This window comes from Haemorhous mexicanus, chromosome 16 (assembly GCF_027477595.1).
Source record: "Haemorhous mexicanus isolate bHaeMex1 chromosome 16, bHaeMex1.pri, whole genome shotgun sequence".
Classification (NCBI taxonomy): domain Eukaryota; kingdom Metazoa; phylum Chordata; class Aves; order Passeriformes; family Fringillidae; genus Haemorhous; species Haemorhous mexicanus.
In genome coordinates, this window is record NC_082356.1 from 11,958,036 (window position 1) to 11,970,070 (window position 12,035).

General features: G+C 50.0%; 2 protein-coding genes across 2 annotated transcripts in view; one reads left to right on the forward strand and one right to left on the reverse strand.

Moving 5' to 3' along the window:
- Nucleotides 1–12,035, reverse strand: part of LOC132334955 (zinc finger protein 850-like) — a 300,730-nt gene that overhangs the window by 169,387 nt on the left and 119,308 nt on the right. The gene's annotated exons all lie outside the window — the stretch shown is intronic.
- LOC132334800 (lanosterol synthase-like) lies at nucleotides 6,143–9,696 on the forward strand. The gene is given in 8 exon segments (XM_059860954.1): nucleotides 6,143–6,320; nucleotides 6,509–6,614; nucleotides 6,840–6,905; nucleotides 7,308–7,388; nucleotides 7,677–7,750; nucleotides 7,753–7,846; nucleotides 8,147–8,225; nucleotides 8,312–9,696. Coding segments are annotated over 8 exon segments (714 nt in total). The 5' UTR covers nucleotides 6,143–6,232; the 3' UTR covers nucleotides 8,438–9,696.

Here is a 12,035-nt window from a genome sequence, read left to right on the forward strand (position 1 = left end):
GCAAACCCATAGTTTCTGAGAGTGTCTAGAAAGAGAGAGACATGGAAAGGTTATTTACCAATATGTTGATATGATTTTGTATTTCCTTGTGGGGAGGATATGTGCTTAGGAAAGGGAATGTATGTATGTAAATTCAACTTGCTGTTAAGATTTTGTCTGCAGTTGCATTTGTCTCTGGAGTCTTGTGTGTGTTCTCTTTTAGAAAATGGGCAAACCCATGTCAGAGACACAGGCTGCATCAGCCTGCTGCTGCAGTTGTTCAGGTGAACAGGGTTGCAATTCAAACAGACAAATAGTAGGCTGGTTAGCAGCTATGTTTCCTTGACTGTCTGGGACTTGTTTGCATTTCCTTAACAGAACAACTCTCTCCACGTCTGAGAAGAATCTGTCAGCTGAAAACCCTGATCCCTGCTATCAGCTCTGGTCCTCAGTGTGCAGCACTCTCTGTGCCTGTGTCAACAACCCCCAGAATGGGACGTGTTGCTCTGAAAACTGTGGAAGAAGTCCAAAGATATTCTCCAAATCAGTAACACTTTGGTTTCATTTTAACTGTTCAGCTGAAGTTGATTTCATTGCGTTTTGATTTGGGGTAATTTGTTTTTACTTTTCCAGAAGATAATCAGAACATTTGCTGTGGGGTTTTTCCCTATGCCAAAGGGTGGCTCGAGAGTTGCACAGAGCCTGAGATAGTTCATCCCATCTCTTCATTTCTTGGTCTCACAGTTGCAAACAACTGGAAGTGCAGCTCAAGCTTTACACAGCTTTGCATTTGATAAAAGGAAGTTTAATTCGAGAGCTAAATGGGTTTTTCTTTCTTGTCAATCTCTACAAAGTCATTTGCTGTTCTTCCCACTTTTACTCTGACCACTGTACTCCACCATCTTTACTTACACTGTGCTGTGCTCAAGTCCACAAATAGCCACAGCCTGCTTACATTTGATAGGGTCAGTAAAACTGCTGGGAGCTGCTCTGATTAAAAGTGTGTCTAAAGTAAAGTCCTTATGACATGACTGAAAATAATGACTTAGGTAGAACTCAGGCATGATGTTTGCCATTTGTGTGCACATATCAGGGTCATGTTTTCCTGTAACTATTTTATATGCAGTTACTGCATTTCTTAAGATTAATGTATCTCCAGCTTCTGTTGTAGAAGAAATGTAATGACTGACACATGCACAGAAAAACTCTGATGGACTTACTTGGTGAAATGCTAAAAGAATTTGCAAACTCTCTTACTTAAATCACATTTTTTCTTTTTTCCACTGAGCAGATGTGCAGAAATCTTTTGTTTCTATTGGGGGATTGGATACATTAGCCAAAGTTCTCTTTGAGCTTATGCATGATTCCTGTTTGTGTCACTCCAGCATAAAACTTGCAGTGGTAGTAACAAAGACTCTGAATGCCTGTAATGCTACTAACTGTGAGTGGAAAGACATTTTTGATCTATGGCAACTTTAAAATGATATTTTTAAAGTCTTGTGCTGGTGGAAAAGTTGCAGAAATGAATGCTTAAAGGCAGTTAAGTTCTACACATCTCAGTGGATGTTGCAATGCTTTTTAAAACTCAGAGGTGTAAGTGGGGAGTGATTCAGTTCATCTGAGGTGGATTACTGTCCCTTCGTTGCTCAAATAAATGCAGTGAAATTTAAACCCAACTGAAAATTAAGTTTGAGATGCTCCTGCCCGTGCTGGGTAAGTAAAGCTGAGCTCTGGGCCTGGATGTGACCAGTCAGTTTGGATCCTGGAGTTGTGCCTATGGCTGAATAATAAATTGTGTAGCTTTAGGAAGCTTTAGTCATTTAGAGGTGGAGCTGAATGGATGTGGTGTTTGTGCACAGCACACTCTGCTCTGGTTTGCTGGCCGGGTACTGCTCTCCTGATGAGGTTTTGTGTTTTCCACAGAAGGTTTGCAGAAACCTGTGATCCTGACGAGCCTGTGCTGTGGCCATGGTTGCTGTATCTCACACTTCTGCCATAAGAGCTTCAAATGGAAGTTCCCAAAAGTTGAAAAGCATCAACCTGCACTAGTTGTGAGGGTAGTTTCAGCTCAGTTGGGTGTGACAGGACTGGGCCTCAGCGTGGATGCTCTAGCAGTGGTGTTGCCAGTGCCAGGAAGGGCTTGCCCCCTGCTCTTTTTATGGCAGATACTCTGTTTGTCAAAGCTTATTCAACTCTCTCTGGCTCCATGCTGGAGCTGATCAAGGACATGGAGAAACTCAGCAAGGATCTCTAGAAGCTGCACAGTGCAAAGGGCTTTGCACTCAGATCTTCTGATCAGATCTTCTGCCTCCTCTCCAGGGAGCACAGGCTGGGAGGATGGGCAGGACTGGATTTGGGAGCAGCACAGGAGGGGTGGGGTAATCTGAGCTGTTCAGGGTGGAGCAGGGCAGGGCTGAGCAGGCCCAAGGCTTTGAGGGCTCTGTACAGTTCCCTCCAAACCCAGCATTTGATCCTTGGATAATTCCTGTACACTCACAATCGACTTTCTTTTCCTTCCAGTCATTTTAACCAACAGCTGCCATGAGTGTTGTCTTGGCAAAGTATCCCACTCTGTCAGAGCTGCTGAAGCTGCTGTCCAATGAGATACTGAGCACAGGAGAAAAAAATCAGTATTATTCTAACAATTGGACACTGTACTGAAGTTTGTGGTAAGATTTGCTTTTTCTTTTTCCTGTCTGTCAGCTTCTCCTAAATTCTCATCCACTGACTCCTCCTGTGGTGTCACTTCATCAAGACTGGAACACGAGAGAGAGTTCAGTTAAATAATACAATGTCAGTATTTGGACAAAAAGTTTTCTAGGAAGTTCCATCTTTAAATTTTAAAGCTTGTTAGCAGGAAGTGTCTTTAGCAGCTTTGAAAAGTAGACTAAATATGCAAGAATGCAGAGCTGGGCTTAGGTGTCACAGGGAATAATTAATCCAGACCTGAAAGCTACTACCATCCAGACCTAGCAAATGGTTGTCTTGAGCACCCTTTTCATGGTCCTTGGCACATACAGCTTCTCTCCACTGCTTACAAGGCCAGGAATATTTGTAAAAGCCATGTAAGAGCATTGGTTTCAAGACACAGAAGCAGTTGGTGGCTCTGAAATGGTTTTGTCATGTTCCTCAGGGCTTGCCCAAGCATATCTGGTACAAATACAGCACTTCAGTTGGTATTTTGTGGTAGTGCATGCAAAGAGAAAGGGAAATTCATTTGTACTTCTGGTTTTTCTCATGTATGTTCAGAGAAACAAGAAAAAGGCCTTTTGTTCAAAAAGGTTGATTTTTATCCTCTGAGTGCCAATAACATGTTCAATAATTAGCTCAAGAGGTCATAAATTTATTTTAACAGGCATTTTTTTCATGAAGAATTAGTGAAACAAGAATTAATGGAAAATGTCATTTGAATAGAAAAATTGTTAAAGCTGCTGGGCTGTGCTGGAGTGTAGCTGCCATTGCTAACAGGGGGAAGGCTGGGGACACAAAGGCACAGCATTGCCATTTGCCATTCTCGTTCTGAAATAGCCTCCTCTTTCTTTGGTGTGGTCACCATCAAATGCTTGGGGTCAGAGGACTCCCTCCAGAGTGACAGTGTTGGCCTTTGAAGGCCAAGGATGTGCAGGAATTACTTCAGATTTAGCAAAACAAATTGCATTCCTGCTTTGGGCTGGAACAATGTGTTGGACCCTGATGGGGTGTTAGATTTTGCAGGCTGCCAGATGTGCAGGGGACTGGCCCTGGGCAGAGAGGAATGGATGTACTTTATCTGGATCAGTGCCTACTTAGAGGTGTGTTTAAAGCTGCTTTTCTGGCAGGACTGGTCCAGTAGAAAGCACAGTCCAAAGGGGCAGGTGACCGAGGTGGGCTGTTGAGCAGGAAATTGGCAGCAAGAGACATGGAACAAAGTGGTTAAGGATTGCCCTGGAGAGGGGCATTGGGAACACCTCAGGGAAGGGCACAGCTAAGGGCCAGTGTGCTGCAGCCACTCCCTTGAGCAGAATGTGTCTGCTGTGAAGTCCCACAGGTGACCTGCTGGTGTCCCTGCAGTGCCAGCAGTGTGGCTGAAGCAGGCAGACAAAGCAGGGGAGAGTTTTCTCAAAGCAATGTCTCTGCTCCAGAAGCATTTGCTGTTGTTGTGTCATTCCAGACGTGCCTCTACAGTGGCAATAAATAAGGTAGCAGTAATGACAAGAAAAGCAGCCATTTAAAACTCCTGGCAAAAGGAGATACCAACTCTACTTTTACCCAAATTGCTGAGAAAATAACTGAACCTTATCCTCATTCAGCATTCACCTCCCTTGTCTTTTGATTTTCACCTCATCTGTCTTTTTATTTTTTTGCCTTTCCCTCTGTTTGAAACACACTGACTTTTAAGTACAATGAAAGGGGACAAAATCATCAAAGCAAAGGAAAAGTGTTTATTAGTAAGGATTCAGCTGAGCCGGGTGTGTCTCCCTCCCCCAGAGCCAAGCACACTCACACCCTCCGAGAAAATGGCAATCTTAATGTGCCCTTTACACCCGGCTGGGACGGTCCCTGTCCCCTTTCCCATTGGATGGGTACTCAGGAGCTTCCATTCTCTGCTCACCACCAACTTTTCTGTCCCCTCCCCTCTCATCCTACCTCCTTTTGGTCAGGTCTTCAACCCTGTCCCTCTCACTGCCACACTCAACATCCAACCTGAACAAATCCAAACCACAAACAACACATAGAACCAACAAATTCCATTCTTTTGCTTAATAACCTTTTGGCTTCAGCCAAATATCACTTCATCTCTCCCACCTCCTCTGGTCCTGTGCTCTTCTTACTGATAGGTCTAAGTTCTAGAGCAAAAAAGATATTTGCAGTTGTGTGGGCTTTGGTTTCCCTGTCTCAGAGTAAAGGACATCCCAGAATTGTTTCCCATGGAGTCTCCTGTAAATCCATGGGTTTTACTTACGCCATGAATGCTCAGTCAATGCCCCAGAGCTCTGTGACCACATGGGCACAGGGCTGTGCTTAAGGGAAGTGCTGCCTGGCATTGTGGAGAATGAAACCTGGAGAAATAGATGCCCAAAGAGCAGCTTGGCCTGAGCCTGCTCTGTGTGGCCCAGCAGCTCTGGATCACTCAGAGCAGAGGTGGGTGAGCCACTGTTTGCCCAGTGTGGGCTGGGCAGACGTGCTCGCCCAGAGTCTGTACTTCCCTGGGGATCAGTGGAAGATTCTCCTTCATGAACCTTCCTCCCAGCAGCTGAAGCTCTCCCTGCTCTCTCTCGCCTCTCCAGCTGCCGTCAGCTGCCCCGAAACAGAGCTGGTTTGGGGTTTCCCCACCAGAGCTGGTATTTCAGAACTTTGTCGCTCGGGAGGTCTCTGAGATGGAGCTGTCTCTCATTAATAAGGACAAGGTAAGTGCTGGCAGCTGGAGCTTTGACACTGTGCTGGAAGAGGAGAGTGCTATCATTCCCTGGGTGTACAGCAAAGCAAGTTCTCTGCTGCAGCACATGCAGAAGAAAATTACTCAGCACCTTGTTCTGCAAGATGGTGGAAATCTTCCTATGCTGGGAATTGTCCCCTGATTTTGGCCATGCAGTGATGGTGTCTATCCCAAAGGAGTTTCCTTCTCTTGCAAGCTCTGGATTGAGAGGAATGTTGAGGGCTGTACAGTTCTTACCTGCTCTCCTGCTTTGCCTTGAGTCTATCCCACACCCTGTGTCTCCTTGGTTAATCTTGGCTCCTGGTAGGAATCTCTGCCTCTCTCAGCCAGTTTGGCTCCCTTTGTGCAGCTGACAGTCACAGCTCAGGGGCTGAGTCTTCTGCACTTTGTGCTGGAATCACTTCTCATCAATGGCATTGGCACTGCAGGAAACGTATTCTGAAAGAGCCCTGCAATCAGGCTGATGGAGCAGAAGCAGTGAGAGGCCTTTAGGTGCCACTTCAGGCTCCTGCTCAGCTTCATCCAGCTCTGCTCAGCTTTTCCAAAAGCAACACGGTGCTCTGCTTTCCCTTTGGAGAACCACAGCAGATCCAAAGCCATGTGCTCCTGGAGGTTTCCACCCTCACTTGATTCAGAGCTGCCTATGTGACCTAATGTCATGTGATGGCCCAGACTGAGCTTGCTTTGTCACGGTGGTTTGGGACTTGGTTTTCTGCCTGCCCCATAGATCTGTAGGTCTGACTTTACCCTCACAGCTGGCTTGGGGCCAGACTGGAGTAGTACTGCCCATGAGGTTGTACCACCCCCCCTCTCTGCTTGTCTGGGCAGTTGCTGAGCATGAGGAACTCTGATGGAGGCTTTGCCACTTACGAAACCAAGCCAGGAGGCCACTTACTGGAGCTGCTGAACCCCTCGCAGGTGTTTGGTAAGGGCTGCTCTGGGGGTTGGTTGTCCTGCTCACTGAGAAGGGACAAAGTGGCCTGGGCTCACCATGCCCAGTGGATGACTGACAGGGGATCAATGTGCCCTGGGTCTGGGGCAGGCTGGCAGCAGCTGGCCTGGAGGCTTGCCCACACAGGGGCTGTGGCACTGATACCCATTGCCTGCTGGCAGGTGACATCATGATTGACTACACATACGTGGAATGCACATCCGCTGTCATGCAGGCACTGAGACACTTCCAGAGCCAGTTCCCTGAGCACCAAGCCGTGGAGATCAGGTGAGGCACTGAGATGAGAGCTGGCCAGGGGAGAAGGCAGGCTCAGTGTCCCAAGCTGCCTGCCATGGCCTCTTGAACAATGTAGCTGCCTGTCGGCATGCTCTTGTCTCTTGTGCCCTCCAATAATGGGACCCATCCAAGCCTCAGAGGGGCTGATGGAGCCCCCAGTGAAGCAAACACTGAGGTTGAGTTGTTTCTGAAATGGATGACTTCTTTCCTGTCCAGGGAGACTCTGCAGAAGGGCCTGGATTTCTGTCGCAAGAAGCAGCGAGCGGATGGGTCCTGGGAAGGGTAGGTGGTGTTCCCAGCACCCCGTTTTCTTCTGGCTGCCCCAGTGGGAGAGGGATCATCATGGCAAGCATTCCTGGCTGGCAGGATCTCTGGGAGGGAAAAGAAGGGCTGATCCTCCTCTAGCTGCTGTGCTTTGCTCTCAGTTAACCTCCCTCCAGCCCAGGCAGAACAGGTACAAGACGCAGAGAAGTTTGGGGTGGCTCCAGCTCCTGTGGTCCCAGTTCTGCTGACACCTGAGTTAGCTGGGAGCAGGTGCTGGTGGGACTGGGCATGGTTGGGTCATAGGGGAAGGCAGGCTGTAGCTCTGTGCCTGGCTCTGCTCTGCTGTGAACACAGCTGTGTTGCAGCCTGCCTCTCCCTGTGGCCTTCACCCCTGACAGTGCTGCTCTCCCCTTCTTCTAGGAGCTGGGGGGTTTGTTTCACCTACGGCACCTGGTTTGGTCTGGAGGCGTTTGCCAGCATGCAGCACACATACCATGACGGGTGAGAAGGGAATGTCTGGGTACCCTAGCCCTGCCTACCTCCTGGGCCAGGGCAGGACTCTGTGGTGGAGCTGGATGGATCCCTGGCTGTGCATGGGCTCTCCTGCCTCAGGGACTGCTCCTCCCAAATCCAGTGCCTGCAGTATGGCCAGGGCATACTTGCTGCCTCACCCTCAAACTCAGGGCAGTCCCAGCCATGGGCACTTCTTCTCTTTGCAGCTGAGAACTGTGAGCATCCAAATACTCTCTGTCCCCAGTCCTTTCTTGATTCTGGCTCCCATCCCTGCAGGACTGTCTGCCAAGAAGTGGCCCAGGCCTGCCAGTTCCTGATCTCCAAGCAGATGGCAGATGGCAGGTGGGGAGATGATTTGAGTCCTGCGAGAAGCACACATATGTGCAGAGTGCTGAGTCACAGATCCACAACACCTGTTGGGCCCTGCTGGGGCTCATGGCTGTCAGGTAAGAGTAGCCCCAGTGCTCAGGGAAAAGAGATCAAGCTGGGTTGGGTGGCCCTGGGCCTGGCTGGTGTGACCCAGTGCAAAGCAAAGCTTTTGATCATGACTGCAGGCCTCCAGCCTGGGAAAATGGTGCCGTATTCATATTATTTAGTGTCTTGGGGTTGTGGGGAGGGTCCCAAAGCACTCAGCATGCCTGGGGCAAGCTCAGGGCAGCCTGGAGGTAGTTGAGCTCCCCAGACATGTGGATGAGGGTTTGCAGATGTTTGGATAAAGATGCTTACATTTCCCTTGTGCTTTGTAGGTACCCTGACATCAGTGTGCTGGAAAGGGGCATTAAAGTGTTGATGGATAAGCAGCTGCCCAACGGGGACTGGCCTCAGGTACATCTTTAGTCTTTCCAAGAAGTTCCTGAACACGCAGCAGTCCCCTGTCACTCATACCATTCTGCTCTCTGCTTGTCTCTCAGGAGAACATTGCTGGGGTGTTCAACAAGTCGTGTGCCATCAGTTACACCGCGTACCGCAACATCTTCCCCATCTGGACGCTGGGGCGGTTCTGCCGGCTGCATCCCAACAGCCCCCTGGCTGGGTAGCTGCCAGCCAGAGCCAGAGCCAGCCCCTCAGCTGGGGCAGGGCAGGAGGAGCAGGGAGCCCTGTCTACTTGAACCTGCAGCCCTGGACTTGTCTTGGATCCCGGTGTCTGTGTGGGGCCGTGGCGGTGTGTGTTGCATGGGACATCTCCATGCTGACCTTAGCATGTTGACTGCTGCCTCTGCCAGGGAAGGGTGCTGTGCCGGTGCTGCAGAGCCTCTGCTTGCTGTTGAACCTCTTCTAAACATTCCCTTTCTAAGGTTTTTTCCAGGTATGTTCTCCATCCCCAGATGGGGAGTGAAGTGCCTTTTCAGACCATTTTGAAGATCAGATGAAGCTGCCGAGCTGTGTTGTATTTCACATTTGGACAGACTCTCATCCTGGGTCGCAAGGCTGCCTTTATTGTCACAGTCTGTCTGTCTATACCAAGAGTGTGGGATTTGAGGTCTCCCCTGTGCCCACCACTGGGGCTTGGGGGGCACCGCACAATCCCTGCTGAGCTGACCTCTGTACTGTGGGTGCCAGTGATGGCCTTTGAGTTACTCGCTCTACTCTGGAGCCCGTGCTGGGAGGGGAAGGACACCTGTCCTCCCCCAGATGTGTAAGAAAAGGAGTGCTTTGCTTAATTTTCTTATTGTTCTGTCCCCCAGCTGGTGGCACCTACCTTCCGCAGGTGAAGTCACCACCAGCCCTTGGAGAAGGGGCAGCTGAAGCAGAAAGCTGTGAGGTGGTTGGCATCATGGCACAGCCTGAGTCCAGGGCTCCAGGCTTCCCCCAACTCAGACCGTGGTGCCCTGGGACATTCACAGGTCATTGTCAGAGCTGGAAGTCAGATGGGATAAGAAATTGCTAAGGGTGATGCAAGAGGAACTTCACTGTGTTCTCCTTTCTGTCTGCTAGTGTGTGTCCCAGGCAGAGGGGAGCTGGCACAGCAGCCTCATGTCATGTGGCTTGGCTTGCCTGTCCCCAGACGTGTGAGCACCATATCCACCAAACCATGCTGGGAGCCTGTGCCTCCTCTAAAGCATTTAGCCACAGAAAAATGTAATCAAGGAAGCAGCTCACTAAAGGGGAATGATCACTTCCCTCATCCTGCTGCTTACGCTCATGCAGATAAGCAAGACAGAAAAACTTATTTGTTTAAGAAGATTCAGCTCAGGCTGTCTCAATTCAGCCCTGTTTGCCTTTTCCAAATTATGGACCTCTTTATACCTGTCTGTGATATTACTCTGCATTTAAATTTCTTCTTGCTGAAACTGAATTATTCAAGTGTCATGTGGTGATGTGTCTTGAGAGGACATGGCTGTGTGGATTTCACCTATTGTTAAAATCTGCTCCAAGCTGCAATTTTGGATTGAGCACATGCAGAAGAGATCAAGTAGATACAGGATATATTCAGTACAATTCTTGTTTGATAGAAACTGCTTCTTCCAGGAGTCCTCTGGCACTCTTCCCAGGGATCTTCTAGAGTGTTTTGATCTCTGATTTCAGAGATCCCAGGTGTCAGTCCTAGACTATTCCCAGGATGTTAGCTGAGGTGATTTTTTTCCTTTGGAGAAACTTTCAGGTTTGGAATCTATTCAAGATTCATCCCATGCATCTGGAGTCTTTTGATCTATGGTTTTGGGACCTGACATCTTGGGTGGCAGCCCCAGACTCTTCCAAGAAAACTTTCTGAGATTATTTTTCTGTTTTGGAGGAAATCTGTTTCTGTTTTTCAGGAGTTGCAGCACATGAAAAGAGAGATACAAATGCAGGCTGGTTTATTACATGCAATAAAAAGAGATCCAAGATTTAGCCATGACCGTGGTGATCCTAAGCACTGTCTCTTGACATGATGCCACCCACTTTGTCCCACATGGTCTTCCAGTGTCCTGGTACACTTAGGAGAAAGCAAGTGATCCTCAGGGTCTGTACAGGGATCAGTACTGTGTAATATTTTTATGAATGACATTGATGAAGGGATTGAGTGCACCTCAGCAAGTTTGCAGATGGCACCAAGCTGAGGGTGCAATGCCTCACCTGAAGGACTGAATGATGCAGAGGGACCTGGACAAACTGAGGAAGTGGCCCATGGAAGCCTCATGAGGTTCAACAAGGCCAAGTGCTGATGCTGCACCTGGGTGAGGGCAACCCCCAGCATCAGTCCAGCTTGGGGGATGAAGGGATTGAGAGCAGCCCTGCCAAGGAGGAGCTGTGGATACTGGTGGGTGGGAGCTGGACATGCCTTGGCCATGTACACTCACCCCCAGAAACCAACCATGTCCTGGGCTGATCACACAGCGTGGGCAGAAAGACAGGGAGTTCAGGGTGAGACCTGAACATCTGCAAAGCTGTAGGCACACAGTTTGTGGTGACTGGGAGTGGGGCTGGGCCCAGCCTCATCCCACTGGGCACAGCTGTGAGCAGCACTGACAGCAATGAGCTCTGGAGTGCCCAGGGGCACTGACCAACCACCAAAGGGAGCAGAGGGCACACAGGTGCAGTGCATCAACAGGAAGACTATGAAAGGCTGGGCTGAAGGAGAAGAAGGGCAGATGCTTGCGGCCTTCTGAAGAGGTGAGGTGTTACAGTGTGTGGGTTGGAGCTTTCTGATATTGTGTGGTGATTCTCTGTGTATGGTGGCCAACTCAACTGCGACATGTGCTGTGACACAGAGCTGCCTCCAGCCCTGGGGTCTCAGCACAGGAAGGACATGGAGCTGTTTGACCAAATCCAGAGGAGACCATGAAGATATTCCAAGGGTTGGAGCCCTCTCCTGTGAGGAAAGGGTGAGAGCTGAGGGTGGTCAGCTTGGAGAAGGAAAGGCTCCAGGGAGACCTTAGAGCCTCTTCTAGTGCCTAAAGGGCTTCCAAGAGAGACTGAGAGGGGCTTTGGACAAGCATCTGGAGGGCCAGGACAAACAGGGGAATGGCTTCACACTGCCAGAGGGCAGCAGGTGTTTGCCATTCAGAGGGGATTCCATGATCCAGCACAGAGCCTGGCTTGGGCAGGAGGTGCTGGATCCATCCCTGCTGACCTGGCTGTGTGATGGGCTCCAAATGGAAGGATAAGGGGTCCTAGGCCATGGGTTTGTGTCAGGGTCTCCATGAGGAGGTGAGCAAGATGAACACAGAACAGTCCAGCATGGAGTAGGACATAAAGATGATGTGGCAAGCACTTGGCAAGCTGAGCTGCCACCAATTCCTCCGAGAGGGAGTTGAATGCCCACCCCCTCCTCAGGGACTCCTGATGGCAGCATGCCCCAGGGGACTGAGCAGCATGCCTGCCCGTGTCTGTGTCACGCCACTGTGAGTGGGCCGGGCCCCCCAGCACCGGGACTGGTCCCAAAGGGGCCGTGGCAGGGCCAGTGGAAGGCCCCGGTGCCCTTCCTGCCCTGCTCCGTTGGCAGCCATGGGGGCTCATTCTGCTGCCCTGAGCAGGCAGAGCAGAGGAGCAGCTGCTTCTTGTTTGGCTGTTCCTAAAGTTCCTGCTAGCTGCGTATTCAACACTTGGGGCAAGGTCTTCCATGCAAGCTGGGGCAGTTTGGGTGGGGTGGGGGTGTGTCCTGGGGCTCTCTGTGACACAGTGCACCGTGGTCACCATGGGATGGTAAGGGAG